At 35.8% G+C, this 21561-nt stretch overlaps 1 protein-coding gene across 1 annotated transcript; it reads right to left on the reverse strand.

The window, feature by feature from the left end:
* Nucleotides 1–4316: 4316 nt before the first annotated feature.
* Nucleotides 4317–6853, reverse strand: LOC110801987 (40S ribosomal protein S27-2). Its single transcript, XM_022007404.2, has 4 exons — nucleotides 6698–6853; nucleotides 6420–6521; nucleotides 6304–6332; nucleotides 4317–4673 (listed from the first exon to the last, which is right to left on the reverse strand). Exons 1-4 carry the CDS (start codon nucleotides 6698–6700, stop codon nucleotides 4547–4549), a joined length of 261 nt encoding a protein of 86 aa, XP_021863096.1. The 5' UTR covers nucleotides 6701–6853; the 3' UTR covers nucleotides 4317–4546.
* Nucleotides 6854–21561: the final 14708 nt, after the last annotated feature.

The following is a 21561-nucleotide window of genomic DNA, read 5'->3' on the forward strand; positions in this document are numbered from 1 at the left end:
CTTTGATTCCCTATCTTCCCTACACCGTTATACTGGAAACTGCACCCTGTCCAGCATATCGTTTATTTTATGAGTTCTTAAATTGTAACTAGGGGATAATATCTGGAGTATATATCTATTTAGTTTGTTAAATTAGGATTTTTTTTCCCTGAAGGATTAGTTGAATTAGGATTTCTAGTTAATTAGTTTTATTCATTTTGGTTACTTGATTAAGGTTTACTCTGCTCTAAGTACAGTTGTACTGATTATACTAATATAATTTGTATTGTCGTACAAAATTTATTGTTTTAGATATGTTTAATTGTTTGTTCTATAAATTTTGGTTTAATTTCACTTTGTATAGATCATTATTCTATTTTTTAAAGTTGGATGTGAGTTCTGTATTTTAATGGTAATGGTGGCGCGTGGGTGATGCGTTGGGTGGACGTTACAAGGAAGGTTGGTTAAGAAAATATAAATAGTTGTGAATTTTTATTTTTATTTTATTTAAGATAAATAGTTCAAAGATACCATATTTCTTAAAATTATGGTATCATTTCTTTTATCAAAGAAACGCCCTTTCTTAAAAGAGAAGGTCTCTTTGCCTTCTTAATATGGGAATAGAAAATTCATCATGGAAACCAAATATGTTAGAGTTACGGTTTCTTTGTTCAGTCTAACTAACCACACGTAAATCATAGTTTCTTATGATAAGAGACCATTGAGATATAAACCATATCTTTTATGGTCTCTTTTGCCTAATCGGTAAGGTTTATTAACCCATTTTTGTAGTAATGAGCGTTCCGGCATAAGGGTATAATTTGCACGTACTGACTTTAGGGATTAACTTGTATATACTATTTGGGTTATTTTTCATGACCATATTTATTTGAGGAAATACCTTCGGCTCAATTTCAATTATGCACTTTATGGTGGGTTTTTTCAGCCAAACTTACATAATGCTTTAAGGCAGATTCGTATTTAGTCTTTTGAATTAGTCGCACGAATATCAAACTTAATTATTTTTAAACTTCTAAACGTACAGAATCAATTGCACGAAATAGGCAGAGCGTGCGCAAGAATTTTCCAACGCTAGACAATGAAGCGCGGTTCTTTTATGACGCAAGGCAGGCAGACGCTAATTTTTATCGGCAGGCAGAGACCGTTTGAACATGCATGTTTGCGCTGCAAATTTCTGGCGCCCAATAGAGCAACATTGGAAATTTGTAGCGCCATCCAGGCAGGCGCTGAAATTTTCTGGCGCCTATCCAAGTTTGCGGTACACATACTTCTGGTCGTACGATTCTTAGATTTTTTTTTTTTTTGAACTTTACCGTGTTAGGCATTTTTTATTTACCTTATTAACGTTGTTGACCCTAACTATATGTATGGTTGGTTAGTTTCACGTAGCACATAAGATTTCTACACGAAACTAGCAACGAGCATGGATTCAAGTAAAATGCATACTTAGTTTATGCAAAGTTTCTAAGGTTTTAATAGGCTGAGTGCCGATGATACCAAATCTATCGTCAATTCCAAGCAGTCCCCGGTCGAGGTAGACAAATTCATGAGCAAATTTTACCATAAAAGGCCTATCCGGTATTAGCTGGAGTGGAACATACCAAGAATGGACCTAGAAGGCAAGCGATTTGGTTTGGGATATGTGGATTGCTAGCGAAAATGCCGAGTGGACAACATCCGAAGCATATACACCCCCCGTGGAGAATGGGTGTCCTTATTCCAAACTTTCGAGAATGAAACATGCCAAGGAAGCCAAGATTAGTATGCAGGATCTGTCGCGATTGTAACGTTGCATCGAATACTTCAGGTCGTCCCAACTTAATATGGAAATAACGTAGTGCAACGTCCGACTTCTGTCCTCAGGTTTCGTTGGCGCACTACTTGCACAATTTTTTCAATATACTCCCCAACGGAGTCGCCACTGTGACGGGGGTCGAAAAGGACGAGGCTCTTTTCCTAAGAAATGGCTCGAATCTTTTACCCTAGCGGATGTGGAAATCATATTAAGTAAACGAGGACTACTGTAGGCCGTAGCCTCCTTTTACTAGATCGTATAGTCGTCATTTAGTTTTCAGCGCATTGAGGAAAACTGACCAAACCCGATTATTGTGATACGCAAGTAAAGCCAAAGCCCATGTGAACGTATTTGACCGCAACGGCCTTAGGTCCCCTTGTGATCCCTGATGGGGAGATCTCTCAGTGTACATCCGCAGAGTAGGGATTGAGGGTTCTAGGGACATTTACTAATATGGCAAGTACCTAGTATTAGCCCATGCGGCGGTCCTTACTAGTTCAATGCAACGACGAAAGGGACGTGCGTTAAGTTACATTACTAATGAGTCAATATTAATGCACAGATAATTAACTAAACGATGTCAAAATAGTGATTTAGATTGATTAACGGTGCATAATATAGCATATTATGTGAACAGTTTTATAATGGTGATGAATTGAAAGCGATAAAAAAGAAATATTTGCAGTTTACAATATAGTTTAAGCTATATTGCGGTTCTTAGGAACACTTACCACTTGTCGTTACTAGATTTCCTTTTCTGTTTTGACTTCCTGGCAACTGACTGACTGCTCCTGATTTCTGGTGCGATTTCTCCAGAATTTCCCCTTAGATTTCTGAATTTTGGCTAAAGAATTGACTATAACTTTGACAGTAAATGGGATAATTTGGGTGTTTATACGGACCGAGGTCTGCTTAACAAGGGTTAATACAACAGAGCTATTACGAATACAAACGGGTTTAAGCATCGGTTAATACTCAAGCTTTAGGCTAGGAATTGAAGAATATTTGGTACCGATTTCCGGAATTCGGAGGGTTGTATTTATAGTCTAACTGGCTGAATAAGATAGACATTTGACGAGATAGAGCTTTACTGAAACTGAAATTTCAGCGCTAGAAAATTCTAGCGCGAGCCTGACCATTCTGGAATTTTATCCGTGTCGTGATTGGGTGAGAATCAAACTGTAGCGTCTCAAAAAAGTGGCGTTGGGTTTAGTGCGCTAGAAAAGTAACGCGCGTGCATGCCACGCGCTAGAGCGCTGGTAAATTCTATCCGCGAATTTTTCTAGATCCTTCCGGTTCGTTTTGAATTTTATTTCTTTCACGGACTTGTCTTCTACGATATTAGTTGGAGTGCAACTCTTTATCTTTTTCAAAGATTAATTGTAATGTAATGTAATTTCTTTGAATATCTTTCTTGTACTGCTGCCATTTTGTAGACAGTGGCATGCCAGTTACTAAAAATAAAAATGCGGATTCCGAGATCAATCAATTTAGAATATTTGTTGCGTACTTAGAAAAACGTTGACAAGTAGTACTTGATTTCATCATTGAACCTCCCGCTACGGGACAAGGGATTAAGGGTAGGCATCTACAACAATATACTCCACTAACTCTACTTACCTTCGTCTCCTAATTAATACGGAATATAATTTATAAACCAATTGCAAATTATGATTTTAATAATAACCAATATTGTTTATAATTTGTATCTGGATTGATCCGATCCGATTTGATCCTATTACAACCCTCGTGTTCCAAACTTCCAACCCAAACCTACCTGACCCGACCTGATATGAATTCTAACCGATACAAACTGAACTTATAACAACCCAACCCGACCTGATTATACCCAACCCAATATGAACCCGATCCGACATTAACCCAACTAAATATAAACCTAAGCCAATTTGAACCCGTGTCTGCCAACCCGATTTAAATCCCTATCTACCAACCCAAACCAAACCAACCCATCAGTTTTTCAATCCAACAACCAAATAAACCCGTTACAACCCATACAAATATACCCGTTACAACCTCAATATGTTAGTCCGAATTAACACCCCATCTCATAACATAGACGATGGAATTTCAATTTAATATTAATGCATTCCTAATCCCTCTCAATTTAATCTCAATGCATCCCCAATCCCCATTGTTCTTCTAACACTTATGACTGAATTCATAATCAGGAATTCAAAGCTAACAGAACTAAATCCTGGAACAGACTAAGGCAAACCTGTTACTTCAGCTAGATCTAAAACTCCAGTCAATCATTTCACAGGTCCACCAGGACTGTATGCAAGGGAAGTAAAGTTTGACAATGGTCCATCACCCTATATTTGCTCAACCTTGCGGCATTCACCGGATAAACCATCAACCCAGGAGCCCATTCAGCTAAATAAGAATTCACATGTTACCAATCCCGTGAAAAAACACAGGCTAAATAACTTTCATAAGATCCATCACGCAAAAAATAAAATAACCACAACATGGCAAAATTTTGTTACTCACTACAACAACGTCACTCAGAATACCAATAGTATTATGATATTATCACAATCTTTCAAAAACAAAATCAACTGAGACCACAAGACTACAGCTACTGTTCAAATTAAGTTGGCGCCTTCGAGCACTTGAAAACATAACAAAAGGTAATAGAAATTCTGAGTGACAACTGAATACTTCCATTTCACCAACTCATAACTAAGTTCATACTCTTTCAGGTAACAAAATTACTTCCAAGTTCGTACTCTAGTCCCCCTTTCTCCTGAATGAGCAACCCTCGGTGAGTCTGGCACGACCTCCTGTGGGCTGGCACAATACTGTCTGGCAATTCCCACAAACAACAACAGTCTGGGAGTGGCTAAAAACGGTAGTTCTGCATTTAAAATACAGCAATGTTATCAAAAAAACTGATACATCCAGCTTGTCATGTTCAACTTGATCAATAAAGCACAGAACATGTGTAACAACTAAAGAGAAGCATGAACGCCAACATTTGAAGGCTTTTCAAATAATTCAATGCATCAAACAAATTTAAAGATAAGAACCAAGCAAACTGATATAAATTCTTACACTTCCTCCATTTTTTAACACTATTCCCATATAACCATATTCTTATAGATTCGTCTCGAAATGTACTTTGAAATTATCAAATTTTTATAATTTTTTAAAATGTATAATGAGAGATGTTAGTGGTTAAAATAGTGCATTGGCAAGAGTGAAATCTCAGATGGTGCAATTAAAAAAAATGGAAGAAGTATATAATAATGTTTTAAATTCTTATACTTCCTCCGTTCCACAAAATTTACACCATGTTTGACTTTTACACTATTCACAAAATTACACCATGTTTGACTTTTACACTATTCACGGTGTGCCTAAAAGTATATAATTAGGTAGGATCTTATTAGAGATGTTAGTGGTTAAAATAGTGCATTGGCAAGAGTGAAATCTCAGATGGTGCAATTAAAAAAAATGGAAGTATATAATAATGTTTTAAATTCTTATACTTCCTCCGTTCCACAAAATTTACACCATGTTTGACTTTTACACTATTCACAAAATTACACCATGTTTGACTTTTACACTATTCACGGTGTGCCTAAAAGTATATAATTAGGTAGGATCTTATTAGACTCGTATTGGTACATACTTTCTAAACATCAATTTTTATAATTAAATCACATGTACATAGATATCCAGAATAGATAGCAGAATCAGGAACTACCCCACTTGTGGTGGGAACCAAGGAGGTTTTGTAAATTGTGTGTATTGATCAAATGGTTGTATACTTGCATACATATGTAATCTATATATACCTAGATGCACATAATTACCAGTCATTGACAAGTGAATTACAAATCAAAAGATCAGATGGGGAATCAACTATTCTTCCCAAACAAATTTACATGATTCACTTTATTCTTGAAACATATTGGGTCATTGAAAATAATATACACATCAGATGGAAGCTACACGTTAAATAAGCCAAAACCCCAAAAACTAAAAGATTGGATACTCATAAAACATCACAAATCCTTGCAACTCGGCGACAAGATAATCAATTTGTATAGATAAGATGAATTGAAACAGCAAACCCATTTTTCTCTACTCATAGCTGAAAACCCTAATGCTAAACAATAGGGTGTATAACAATGGGGCGTTTAGCATAGTCACACTAATTGAATCTATATAACATAGTCGTATTCATGTATCGCAATTCAGGCGAAAAGATTTATTCGCATAGAAAAGAGAAATTGTAACAATAAACTCATTTCTCTAATCATAACCGAAAAAATTAATGCTACAAAATACGTAGTATGTAACATTCTAACACATATCAACATAGCACTGCAACATTCTTTAGTACAATCGCATTCATATTGTATCCTAAAACAACAAAGTGAAGACATTGAAATTCTTAATCTCACCAGTACATAAAATAACGTAATTTCATACAAAACCATGAACGAAAAGATAAATAAAATCGAAATAGAGATACTTACATATTGAAGCATCCCTGGCATTTAACATCCTATACCAAATCGGGAAAACAAATCAGCATCCAAAAATTCTAAATAGAAAAAAAAATACAATTTGAACGGGGATATTAACACAATACCATGAAAAAGGAGTTAGGAGATTGAACAAGACGCTTGAGCTTGTGCTTCTTCTTCTCAAGCTCCGCCGGTGGGTTCAACAAATCAATATCGTTTTGCAAAACCTAATCAAATCCAAATTGAATTCGACAAATTAAACACTAATAAATGAAAACTGAGCGTAAATTCTGAATCCTTAAACCCTAGCCCTAACCCTAACCTGAAGAAAAAGAAGCGATGACATTAAGAGAAATTGGCGTTAAAGGATCTGATGAAGATGAGAAGATTGAACAGAACTCACCATTTTCGCAGCGAAGAAGCGCTGAGCAGAGGAGAGAGAAAGTTGGAGGCGGTAGAGAGGTGCGAATGCGCGGCGGAATGAGAGAGGGTTTCAGAAGGGTTATCCGACCAAATTATAGAGGAACTAAGGGTTTCTGTCAACCGTTCGATTGTTTGGATCTTATGTTTGGTTTGGGCCTTCTTGTGTTGGCATTTTGTAGGCCCAACTTTTAGTTTTATTCTTTGGAACAAATTAGCCCTAGGCCTTGTTTGGTTAAGAGTTGTTAGCTTTTTGAAGGTTTGACTAGCAGTTAGCTGTTTGTATAATTATATTAGCTTGTTTGACTAATTGGTTGAATTAGTTGTTTGTTAAAATTGTTTGGTAAATTAGCTGATAATTGTTAGTTGTTTAATATGTAAAATGACCATTAAGGACATTGATATACTTTGTTTTTTTTATTATTATTATTAGACAAATAGTTTATTGTGTTAATTTTTTTCTCTGTATTTTTTTAACAAACATTGACTAAATAAAATATTTTTAAAAAAAAGATTTAAAATTTAAAATTTTTAACAATATATTATTTGCAAATAGAGAAATATTACAAATGATATTTCAAAATGATTGCAATAGCTTTCAAATGCTTCAAAATACTAATATAAAATTTATTACAACAAAAAAACGAGTCTAATAAATAGGGTGAAAAGAAAAAGAAAGTGTAAGTATGTTTTTCGGAGAAAAATAATGTAGGGTACCAATTAAGGTTGATAGTGGTTGTAATTATAGGCAATAGTAGGACAAAATAATAATTTTCATCCACTTTCTCAAAACTCTAATTGCAAAAAGCTCATATATTGAGGCCCTGTTTGGTTAGGAGCTGTTAGATGTTAGCCGATAGCTGGTTTGACTAGCTGTTAGCGGTTAGCTGTTTACATTAGCTGGTTTGACTGGCTGGTTGCATTAGTTGTTTGTGTAAAAGTGTTTGGTAAATTAGCTGATAGCTGTTAGCTGTTTAATATGTAAAATGACCATTAAAGACATTGACATACTTTGTTTCTTATTAATATTAGACAAATAGTTTATTGTGTTATTTTTTTTTCTTTACATTTTCCTAATAAACATTGACTAAATAAAATAAATTTATTTTTCTTAAAAAAAAATTATTCTTAATTTAATTTTTTTAATAATATATATTTTTCAAATAGATAAATATTACTAATAATAATTTAAGCATGATTGCAATATACTTCAATTGCTTAAAAGTACTAATATAAAATTTAATATAACAAAAAACCAATCTAGTAAGTAGGGTGAAATGAAAAAGAAAGTGTGGACAATGTTTTTATGAGAAAAATATGTAGGGTGCTAAGGTTGATAGTGATTTTAATTATAGGCAATAGTAGGACAAAATAGTCATTTTCATCCACTTTCTCAAACCTCTAATTGCAAAAATCTCCTATATTGAGCTTTTTCAAAATTAGCTTTTTAACCCCAAAACTCTCTTCCAATCCTCTCCTAACCAAACACTCCCAATTAGCTTTTTCTAAAAGTCAAACCTCTAATTCACCCCAAAAAGCTATTTTTCCCTCAAACCTCTCCTAACCAAACACCCCCTGAGCTTTTTCAAAATTAGCCTTTTCACCCCAAAACTCTCTTCCAAAACTCTCCTAACCAAACACTTCCAATTAGCTTTTTCTAAAGGTCAAACCTCTAATTCACCCAAAAAGCCCTTTTTCTCTCAAACCTCTCCTAACCAAACACCCCTCTAGTCCTGCCCCTTCCAAAACGTCGTTGTTTGTACGGTTCAAGATAAACGTTTATACTTCATCCATTCTAAAATATCACATTATTTTAACTTTAATACATTTCACACTATGCCTTTCACCATGTTTTGTAATTTATAAGAAAAGAAAATGTAATCGCGTATTATCTTGTTAGGATTCATTCGATTTATACTTTCGGAATATCATTTTTTTATGATTTTTACTTAGGTATGATTCAAGATATTACGAGTCAGAGTCATATGTTGGTGTAGACACCTTAATTTGTGTCTCCCTCAAAGTGTCCTATGATTTAAGCAAAATCAATGTTGTTTACTTGATCTGACTTTAATTATGTAGGTAGGCAATCATAAAAATGACAAAAATGTCATTTCTCTTATTCATCAAACATCAAAAACGCATTGACAAACATCTCTCAATTTCTTTTGAGCTCGATCCGTATAGAAAAGCCCTAAAAGTCCAACCCATTAATGACACAGATTAACCTAATTAATTCATCGTCATTAATATCTTTAAAATCTTTGTAAAATATCTCAAATCAATTCAAGCTGCAACCGCTTGCACCAAGCCCAAAACCACTCGCACCGGTGGTCCACTCTGGGTCCAGCGGCAACTGCTGGCCTTGACGGCCAGTCCATTTCTTTGACCTAATGTCTATTTTTTCATATAAATATATTAGAAATTAGGTCATTTCTCATAGCTTGATTACGCAATTAAAGTCACACTTTTTAACTAAACTCTCAAACACTTTATTTTCCTTATTACATGCTAAAAACATTAATCATTTCATAAATCATTCATCGAATTTAATAATATTTCGTCCCTTACGTGATTGCTTCTTATTGAAGGCTCGTAATTCTATATGTCCCAAACACCCTTGGTAATAATTATGAGTACCCTGTCAAATTCATTTTATTATCATCATTTTCGTATATTTAATTCATATTTTATAATATTTAAAATCATATAACGTGTGTATTAATATGTAGGTACAAATTCGCTTATTTAAATATTACTAACATTTTTTTTAGGTTTCAAAACACAAATTTGGGTGTTAATTATTTATTATTATTGTAATTAACCTTGACGAATTTTGTAGGTTCTAATTAACACACGTATCATTTACAATTAATTCATTTAATTATGCATTTGCGCGCTTAATTGTGTGTTTATTAATATTATTATGCGACTAACCAATTTGTTTTGCAGGGTGCGATAATTAGGACCGAGGGTTGACCGTCATACCAAGCTATGTACGCCAGTTACCCGCACACTACGCTTGATCCAGCAGGGCCACACAACCCTCTAGGTCTGACGGCATACGTTGGATCTGGTTAGCTTCGCCAAACTCGTCGTGAACTCACACTTCGTCGCTCGTTGTTCATGGATAATCAGATTAATGTTCGAAAAAATCGATTTTATTTTAATGTATTTATGTTTATATTTCATGTTTATTTATGATAATTTTGTTTATATTGACTTTCATTTAATTTTGTAGGTTAAGGTAATTAATTATGCACGGTTTGCATAATTAATGTAAATATTATTAATTATTCCTAACTCGTTTTATTTTGTAGCGCTATGGTAAATAATATGCAAATCGTGTATAGGTTCTTTACCTCTTCTTTTTTGAATTTATATATACTGATCTCTTTTTTGTAGGGTCCTTTTTATTTAATTATCATGTTTATCATGCCTGTATTATTTGGATTGTTTATGTGATTTCACCTCTTAAATTGCTAAACAAGACCTACCAAATGCATCACGATTAAATAAGATAAGCTTTTAATTTGGTTTCTAGTTTTTCTTAATTGAACTCTAAATCAAATGGTCACCATTAATTAGTTTATATGTTAAATGAATCAACTTAGTTCTTTAATGTTAGGACTTATAATTAATGTATGTAGGCTATGTTGTTGCATTACTCAATTATTATGCAAAACGGAGTAGAGACCGGAAGTGGGTGGGTTCATATACTATCGACACATAACCTTGTCCCCGTATCCATCTTTGGTTCATGACCATTTTGGAGTCAGGATCTCTTGAAAATTGAAAGGAGTCTTTATGTGGATATATCCCTAAATGATTTGTCCCTAAACGTCCAATTCGAATTCCACATAAAGGTTTATGGATCTCTCATAAAGATCCATTGACGACTCTCTACTTTTTCCCATTTCGTTGACCCATTCGCAACCAAGTCAAATGCTTGATTCCCTTAGGCAAATTCGTCCCCTCAAAAGAATAGGTCTCGTTGGGTAGGGGCGTAAAAATAACCCCTATAATTTGGCGACTCCACCGGGGACTTTCCTAATTAAGAATTCTCAGTTTGAAATGTTGGAGTTCTATTTTAGGCTAAAGGATAAAACTTGAAAAGATTCGATAATCATTGGGTTTGCAACACTTAATCTTGGGATCACATGCGTTTCGAATTTTCTACCTAACCACGGTCATGGATTTAGGAACCAAATTTCCATTATAAATGTGTTCTATATTCTAGGCTACCCTATGGTGGAACATACCTTGTCAACCCAGAGCTCATGGCTATAGTGGTTGATCTTGGCCTTGAACCACCGAAGTTTGGTATTAATGTTGCTTGCAACATGTGGAGGATGTCCTTGGGCCAATCTTCTCTAGATGAAGATGCAATCCCCTAGGATCTACCCTCTTAGCCAAACACCTAGAGATAATACAAACACCAACCCCCGTTGGGTTGAAAATCCCCAGAAGTAGTACAAATACAAAATTCCAATATGGCTTGAAAATCACTAGAAATAATACAAACTCAAATACTTCCAATTGGTTGAAAATCCCCAAAAATAATAGAAACACAAAATTCTAAGACGGGTTGAAATTCCCCTAAAACATCCCAATCAATTGAGTCAAAATCCCCCTAAAATATTCCAATTCCAAGACAGGGTTGAAAATCCCGAAAAATAATACAAACTCCCATACAAGTTCTAAAATAGCTTAAATGGGTTGAAAAAGGGTTGGGTTGAAATTCCCCTGAAATATTCCTAGTCCAAATCCCAAAAGGATGAAGCTCCTCTAAAATATTTCTAAAGGCTTGTAAATCTCGGTACAAGTACAAATTCGTAGGGTCGAAAATACCCCAAAATAACTACAAGTACAAAATCCAAAATCCCGAGTTTAGTCTAAGTCTCATTCCATTTGCATGCATATCATCATGTCATGTGTCGAGTATGTCCAAGTTCTAAAGTCATTGCACGTGTTCTCCAAGACTCAAGAGGCTCTTCAGATTCGCTACTTCAAGATCCAATTCGAAATGTCTTCACTGGTACCTGAAATAGCCGATCTCTATGACTGAATGGAAAGTGTCGAGGCTCGTCTGGATCTCAAACAAAATTTTGCAAGCTCCCTTTAGTACTATGAGTTATATTGTGGCAAATGAAGACCCGACTTCAGGCTTCCTAGCGGGATTTCCTCATAATGATATTTGTGGGATATGGGCAAGTGATGAAGAAGATGTTTACTTCAACCCTCCCATTGGGGATGTCTCTGAGGGTGATAATGTTGATTGGTATCTTGGAACTAAGCCGAAAAAAGTGTTCAAGTTATGACCTGGTCAAGCAGAATTCAAGAACCAACCAACAAGGTTGTTCCGGTAACCCATATACCATCCCCTGGTCGAAAAAATCCACTTATCAAGCAGTTGAAGCAAACTAAAGCAAAAGTCAATATTTGGAAGCTCATAACCTCCTATGTCGAGCACTGTAATGCTCTAACTAATGCTATTGCCAAGTTGAACATCACTCCGGAAAGTCGGAAGCCACTCCAAATGATCTAGTGGGCACCTTGTAGTTCTTGAAGAAGGAATCACATTCATTGATGAAGATCTCCCACCTAAATGGGCAGGTCACCACAAAGCACTCTATCTGGCAGTTGAATACACAGATAAGATCATTTCCATGACTTTGGTCGATAATGGATCTTCCATCAATGTGTGTCCTCTCCGCACTGCTGAAAATATGAGGTTCACTCAAAGTGACTTTTCTAGTTCATCTCAAGGTGTTCGTGCATATGATAATACTCGTCATGAGTCCATGGCGACCCTCACTCTGCTACAGAGAACCGGCCCTATTGAACTCAAAGTAAGCTTCCAAGTGAAGGAAATAATGCCCTTGGTTCAAGTTTACATTTAATGGTAAGTCTAATAAATGAGGTGTAGTATTAATTAAGCAAGTTAATTATTCAGTGAGATCAAGTGATCTGAATGCCTAGCTAGAGGCGCTTCATTCAAGTGGAATTAATATTATTAATGCCACAATTACTCTTGACTGAACCCGTAGGGTCAAACAAATAGTATGTAAATGGATCCATTATTTAGGTGAATATTATATTCAGTAAATGCTCAAATTATGGATATTCGGAAATGATGGATATTGATTTCAGTAAATACCCGAATTATGGATATGCGGAAATAGACGATCTCTATGACCGAACAGAAATTGTCGAGGCTCGTCTGAAAGTTCTCGAAGAAAATTTGCAAGCTCCCTTTAATCGCATGAGTTGTATTGTGGCAAATGAAGACCCAACTTCAGGTTCCAACTAGGCTTTCCTCATAATGATATTTGTGGGATATGGGCAAGTGATGACGAAGATGTTTTCTTCAACCCTCCTATAGGGGATGTCTCTGAGGATGATAATGTTGATTGGTATCTTGGGTCTAAGTCGAAAAAAGTGTTCAAGTTATCACCTGGTCAGGCAGAATTCAAGAACCAACCAATAGGGCTGTTCCAGTAACCGATATACCATCCCTGGTCGAAACAAATCCACTTATCAAGCAGTTGAAGCACACTAAAGCAGAAGTCAATATTTGGCAGCTCATAACCTCCTCTGTCGATCACTACAATGCTCTGATTAATGCTCTTGCCAAGTTGAACATCACTCCAGAAAGTCGGAAGCCACTCCAAATGATCTAGTGGGCACCTTGTAGTTCTTGAAGAAGGAATCACATTCATTGATGAAGATCTCCCCCCTAAATGGGTAGGTCACCACAAAGCACTCTATCTGACAGTTGAATACACAGATAAGATCATTTCCATGACTTTGGTCGATAATGGATCTTCCATCAATGTGTGTCCTCTCCGCACTGCTGAAAATATGAGGTTCACTCAAAGTGACTTTTCTAGTTCATCTCAAGGTGTTCGTGCATATGATAATACTCGTCATGAGTCCATGGCGACCCTCACTCTGCTATAGAGAACCGGCCCTATTGAACTCAAAGTAAGCTTCCAAGTGAAGGAAATAATGCCCTTGGTTCAAGTTTACATTTAATGCTAAGTCTAATAAATGAGGTTTAGTATTAATTAAGCAAGTTAATTATTAAGTGAGATCAAGTGATCTGAATGCCTAGCTAGAGGCGCTTCATTCAAGTGGAATTAATATTATTAATGCCACAATTACTCTTGACTGAACCCGTAGGGTCACACAAATAGTATGTAAACGGATCCATTATTTAGGTGAATATTATATTCAGTAAATGCTCAAATTATGGATATTCGGAAATGATGGATGTTGATTTAAGCAAATACTCGAATTATGGATATGCGGAAATAGACGATCTCTATGACCGAACAGAAATTGTCGAGGCTCGTCTGAAAGTTCTCGAAGAAAATTTGCAAGCTCCCTTTAATCGCATGAGTTATATTGTGGCAAATGAAGACCCAACTTCAGGTTCCAAGTGGGCTTTCCTCATAATGATATTTGTGGGATATGGGCAAGCGATGACGAAGATGTTTACTTCAACCCTCCTATAGGGGATGTCTCTGAGGATGATAATGTTGATTGGTATCTTGGATCTAAGTCGAAAAAAGTGTTCAAGTTATGACCTGGTCAGGCAGAATTCAAGAACCAACCAATAGGGCTGTTCCAGTAACCGATATACCATCCCTGGTCGAAACAAATCCACTTATCAAGTAGTTGAAGCACACTAAAGCAGAAGTCAATATTTGGCAGCTCATAACCTCCTATGTCGATCACTGCAATGCTCTGATTAATGCTCTTGCCAAGTTGAACATCACTCCGGAAAGTCGGAAGCCACTCCGAATGATCTAGTAGGGCTCCTTGTAGTTTTTGAAGAAGGGATCACATTCACTGATGAAGATCTCCCACCCAAAGGGGCAGGTCACCACAAAGCACTCTATCTGACAGTTGAATACAAAGATAAGATCATTCCCATGACTTTGGTTGATAATGGATCTACCATCAATATGTGTCCACTCCGCACTGCTGAAAATACGAGGTTCACTCAAAGTGACTTTTCCAGTTCATCTCAAGGTGTTCGTGCATATGATAATACCTGTCATGAGTCCATGGGGACCCTCACTCCACTATAGCGAACCGGTCCTATTGAACTCGAAGTAAGCTTCCAAGTGAAGGAAATAATGCACTTGGTCCAAGTTTGCATTTAATGCTAAGTCTAATAAACGCGGTTCATTATTAATTAAGCAAGTTAATTATTTAGTGAGATCAAGTGATCTGAATGCCTAGCTAGAGGCCACTTCATTTCAAGTGGAATTAATATTATTAATGCCACAACTTACTCTTGACTGAACCCGTAGGGTCACACAAATAGTATGTGAACGGATCCGGTATTTAGGTGAATATTATATTTAGTAAATACTCGAATTATGGATATTCGGAAATGATGGATGTTGATTTTAGTGGGAGCCAAACAAACTATCAAATTGCAAAGAAATAATATTTGCCTGAATTGAAGATATTACCGGAAATAGAAATATGGTTCATAACGGAAATATAACTATTATCGAAGTAGAAGATATTGCCGGAAACGGGAATATGGTTCTTATCAAAAATATTATCGGAAATAGAAATATTGCCGGAATAGGAAATATTACCAAAACAGAAATATTACCGGAATTGGAAATATTGTCGGAATCGTAAATATTGTTCGAATCATATATAAATTGAGGAATCAGAAAAACATATCGGAAGCTCGACGAGCAACATGACAACACATGGGCCAGCTCATCGCTTGACGAAATAGCCTCGCAAAGCAAGCGCCCATGGGCCATCGCTTGTGCATAAGGCCAGCGCGCAACGCCATCCCTGCGCACAGCGCCAGCCAACGAGCAAGGGCAGTGCGCACGCTATTGTCCAAATATCGAGGCAATAGCGTTGGGCCAAGTATATAAGGCTTGCGCGCACAAGCCCAAGTGTAAGGCTTGCTTGTGCACACTACAAGAATTTGTATCTTTAACGACAATCTAATTACGACGGGTCCAAAATCCCGTCGCAAAAGCCTTTTGCGACGGGGCTAACAACCAAACAATGACGGGAATAACCGTCGCAAATATCTTTTACGACGGGTTTACGACGGATTTACGACGGGATTTCTATTAACGATGGCCCCCTTTTATGACGGGTTCGCGACAGGAAATCCCGTCGTTAATCAACGATTATTGGCCTTTCGCGACGGGATTTCCCGTCGTTAATAGTACAATTTTTTGTAGTGGCAGCAAGCTTGCTGGCCGGCTGCCCTAGGGTTTTGGTGATTTTGTGATTTTCCTAAAACTGCCTAAATTACTTTAGGGATTTGGCTCCTAGGGTTTTTCCTATTTCCTATTTCCTATAAATACATGGCCTATGGCCATGAATTAAAAACACATCAATACAACATACTTTGCCTATCACCTAAAAGTGAGATCCCGAAATCATAAACCTTATTTTATATCCTAGTTGGTACGATATAAGGCAGATCCGAACGTACTGTGGACTTACTTTGGAGGAAAGACAACGTTCTAACTTGTTCTTGTTCGGTACAGGAGCATCTAGGGAAGGCACGCATCACCAAGTATGTAGACTAAATTATGCTAATTGACTAAGTGCAATTAATTTGGATTTTGGCATTTATGGTTTGTTCCGCATGACATTGGATTGTTCAGAACCTAATAGTGTCATCAGAGCCTCTAATTAATTTCTTAATCAATTACATTAACATGGATTAAATTTTATAATTTTGCAAATAATAAAGGGGTGAATTAATTTGGTGTAATTAATTGCAAATTCATGCGATTATTTAATTATATGTTCGCAAGATTTTCGGCAGTTTTGTCAATAATGGTCGGAATCTTATGTTTTTATAGAGTATTCCGCAGGTAAATGACGTTTTAAAATTTGACAAAATAATTATTTTAGGCTAAACCCAGAATTCCCAAATTCGAAGCCTAATTATGACTTTTCGGAGGTTTTAGTTTTTCGGATGCAAAATTTGTAATTTTATGATGCTAAATTTAATATTTGCGAATCTTGTTTAATTAACTTGAATTAATAAATGACCTACTGCATATGATTAATAATTTCAAGATTTAAATTCGTTAATTATGCTACCTAATTTGTAATTATAATTAATTCGTTGAATTTTCAAATAATTTGGAATTTGATTTTTCATAATTAATAATTTAGTTGGGATCTATTGATTAAAAGACCACCTAAAATTAGTTAGTTCTTGAATATTTAAAATTTTATGAACCTTAATTTTAATCCCTAAAGTTTATGTAATCGAAAATTATTTTAATTAATTTTCTATTAATCGCCTAAATATTTTGTGAAATTAATATGGTTTATCAATTTTTCATAAAGATTTAAATTATAAAACTTTGATTCTATAAAACGTTCAAACCACGAAACAAAATCACGAGGCCGAAGCATGAAGCACCTTCGTGCTGTGCGCAACGCCCACGCAATGTGCAGGGCAGCGCTGGTGCGCGCGCGCAGGCAGTGAGCTTGCTCGCGTGCTGTGTGTGTGTGCGCCAATGCGTGTGTGTGTGAGAGCGTAGGCAGAGCAGGACATCAGGTGAGACAGGGGCGTAAGCGAGCGGCACACTGAGCAAGGGAGCTCGTGTGCGCGTTGCACCAAGCATCCCTGCACAACAAGCGCTGGTGACAAGCCAAGTGAGGTAGGCGCATAAGCGCGATGTGCGATGGCAAGGCCCAACATCCTTGGCCATGCGCGCACGGGGCCTATGTGTTGTTGTTGCTGTTAATGTTCCTTGGCGAGGCATGGGCCTCATGCCCATGGGCCTTGCTTTTGTCGTAGCTCATACGTGCAATGGCTTTGGGCCATTTTGCACGTTTGAGCATTTAGATTTTCCGTTGAGTGAGGAATGTAATAATTTTAATTTCGTACTTATAATTTTTCTCGAAATTTAATTTTATTAGTTTAATTATTATAATTAATTTTTTCTAATTATTTAATAATATTAAAACCTTGAATAAATTATAATTAATTCTTTCCTAATCAATTAAAAATCGTTAAAGGGATTTAAAACAATTATTATATGAGCTTTAAATTTTTAATTATATATGTGGGTTTTTGGACTTGGATAAATATTTTTATGTTTAAAAATTAGTAAAGCATTTAATTATTGGTTTGAGTGGGAGCTTTTTTTCATATTGGTTAAACTCTTGATTAGGTCCTTATTACCTTAGGATTAATAAACTCGATTAGAACTAATAAAGTCAAATAATTGATAGATTCTTGAGCCTTAATTAGTTGTTGCAAGTATTATTTGATGCATATTTTTGCTAACTTGCTAACTGGGCCATTCATTGATAAATGAATGAGTGAATGGTATATTATATTGTTTTGCAGGTTGCAAAAAATGACTAGTATGACCCAATAGGATAGAAATTATGGTCCGCGTACCATTAGATTTGAATGTAAATTATGGTCCAAAGCACCATGGTTTTTATTTGAATATGGTATGCGTACCATCAATTTGTTGTAATTAGTTTACTTATTGCAAATCCTATTTGGTGAAAATGGCGCCTCCCATGGTGAAATTCAAGAACGGAGTTTCCAATCCATTTCCAAGATGAAGTTTGAAGTTGAAGCTTCAAGATGAAGTCGGGCCATACTAGATCACAAATTTAATCTTATGCATGCTTTAAGATATTTATTGCTTTAAATATGTCTTGATATTAGGCATGAGATAATGGCTTAATTATGTTGCATGATTAAGGATTTTAGTTCACTTAAAATCTAACCAACATAGTAAAGCCTTAAGTTCCAAAATTTTGAAAATTGAGTTAAAAGGTGCCATTCCAAAATAACACTTACTTTCTAACCCTTATGTTAGGCAAGTAATAGTTTTCGGCCAAGGCGAGGCTTTATTTCTTGATTTTATTGGGGTAAGGTACACATTAGTTGTGAGTACAGGTTGATTTTAGTTGAACTCAACGATATATGTAAGGAGTCATTTTATGTCGTTGCAAATGGGATAGGTTTACCTAATAAGTTCTTAGACGTACCTATCAACCAAGTGTAGTTTCTAGACTATTAGCAATGGAATTGCTTACCTATTTTTTTTAGAATTAAGTCAAAGCCAAAGCATTCTTAGTTCTTTAATGATTTTGAGGATCTTGGATTCATTTTATTCACACCTAACGGAACACATAACTTGAATATAATGCTTAATAACTTTGATTGGGTGAATTTTATTTTATTAAGAGCATGTATGAATGATTATTTACTTGTTTATTCTTTTCAATTGTAGTTTTTGAACTATGGCTAGCAACAATTCATTCATCATTCGATCAATTCTTGAAAAGGAGAAGTTGAACGGGAAACTTCCTTGACTGGGAAAGGAACTTGAAAATAGTTCTTATGCAGGAAGGGAAGGAGTATGTCCTGGATGAGGAGATGCCCTGTAATACCCCGAATTTTTAAAACTCGATTAATTATGCCTAATTATTTTTATTTAGCTTAAAATCGTTTTAAATCCTAAATTCGAACTTTATTTTAATTAACGAAGTTTTATTTCGCTGGAATTTTTAATATTGCTACATGATTTATTTTTCAGTTTATAATTTAATTTCATATTTACGAGCTTAACGACCTTTTTAAATTTTAATTATTTTCGGATTTCTAAATTTATTTTATTCGGAAACTAAATTAATTATTTAACGTTCTTATTTTATTCGGAAACTAAATTTATTTTTCCTTAACGATAATTTTTATAATGAATTATTTTAATTAATTAAACATTTCTATTTTTAAGCAATTTCCAAAAATAGCAACAATTTCTGAATTTTTGGCCAAATATTGTGAAATTACGAAAATGCCCTCAAAGAACCAAAATTCCATTTCTTTTCTTCCCTTGCTCTCCACGTATAAACCAGGAAGGAATTTCCTTCCTTCCTTCCCTCAAATTTGTCCAGGTTCACTCCTTGGACCCCAAGTAATACACCTTGTTCTTCACTCTTCTTGATTTTATAATCAGACAACCAATTTCAATTTTTATTCTCGACCAAAACCAATTCACAAAACTGAGAAATCAATGCCATTGTTCCTCCATTTGTTCGAACCACCACCAACAACCACCTCAACCACTGACCTCCATCACTACTACCACCGTCCAACAACCACCTCAACCACCCTGACCACTGTCGCCCCTAGCACCACCACACGCACCACCATCCCCTGCTTCACCTCCTTCGTAACTCCCCTGTTTCTTCCCCTTTCTCTGCCACGCTGCACCACCACCGTCACACTCCACCACGTCCACCATCACCACCCTGCACCCTGATCTCCGCCGCCCTAAACCGCCCAACTCACCACCCATTCCCCGGTTTTCCCCTGTTCGCGCAACATCCCCCCCTCCCTTCCTCGTTATCCGCCGCCGCTTAACCACCATCGCCATAACTGGCGATACCCGGCGGCACCGACCCACCCAGAACCCCGCCTCCTCTCTCCCTCCTCCCTTCGTGCTTCCCTTAACGTGCACCCCTCCCCTGTTCTTGCCTGTTTTCCCAGGAAACCGAGAACCAAAAAAAATAAGAAAGAGAATCCAATTCCTAATTTTGAAGCCTTGACTTTTATTTTCCCTCAAACCCAATTTCAGGTTGGGCCATTTCTCAATTTAGGCTTTTTGGGTGAGTTAAGGTTGATTTATAATTATCAGATTTTAACATATCAATACCTATGATTTAATAAAATGATTATTTACTAATAGAATGTTTATTATTTTTTAGGTTTTATTATCGATTTCACGAAAATAAGTTACTAGTTTTATTTATCAAAAATGGAATTTAAATAATATTTGCATGTAACCCGATTTATGGAATTTATGTATTTTGATCGAAAATTCGATTAATAATAATAATTCGTTAAATTCCAAAATTATGTTTTATTAAAAATAATAATTCGTTATTTATAAATTCATTACTTATAAAATTTACGATTTTATAAAATATTAATTTTAGATTATTTATCGTTTAATACTAATTCAATAAATTTAATATTCTGAAAGAAATCGGATTTGGAGCTCAGGAAGAACGACCTATCAGACGGGAAGTAGAAAACTACGGTTGAGGTAACGGCTATTGCTAGTACCCGCAATCCCCTTATAAATATGATTAATGAAATATGACGTTATGATTGAATTTATGAATTAAATGTTTTGATGTGTTTTATGGATTGTGGGATGAAATATGATTTGATTGAATTGTTTCCTATAATATGATTTGATTGAGTTTTCTCATAAAATGATGTTTATGCAATGCTATGAATGAAATGATGTTTTATGGATCCCAGGATCTAAATGATGTTTTATGATCTAAAAAGAGTTATGTTATTTCAACTGAATTACAAAGCCAAGGCTTAGTAAATACACATACAACATGATAAATGAAAGTGAAAGACCTGGTTTGTCTGGCGGTATATAAACTACCATCTTCCTATCTATCGGTCATGCATGCACCACGGGCACCTGTCCACCCATGGATTACGAGCCCAGGCTCCCATGGTTTATGAGCCCAGGCTCAGGGCCCAGGCCCCATGTTACGATGATGAGCCCAAGCTCAGGGCCCAGGCCCAGTGGAGAATTCCTTCACGGTTCGTACTTGCCGACAACTAGCATGTTAATTAAAAGTTTATGAATGAATTAAGTATGATGTCTTATTAAATGTTTTACTTATTCTATTCTCCATGTGTTATTAAATAAAATGAGTTGAAATGAATTTTACGTTGCTAGGGTAGTCGTTACTGAGTCTTCGCCTCACCGTTTTGTTTTCCGTTTTAGGTACTGCGGGGAACGTTGGACACGAGTAGTGGCGAGGAAT

This window comes from Spinacia oleracea, chromosome 3, assembly GCF_020520425.1.
Source record: "Spinacia oleracea cultivar Varoflay chromosome 3, BTI_SOV_V1, whole genome shotgun sequence".
Taxonomy (NCBI): Eukaryota; Viridiplantae; Streptophyta; class Magnoliopsida; order Caryophyllales; family Amaranthaceae; genus Spinacia; species Spinacia oleracea.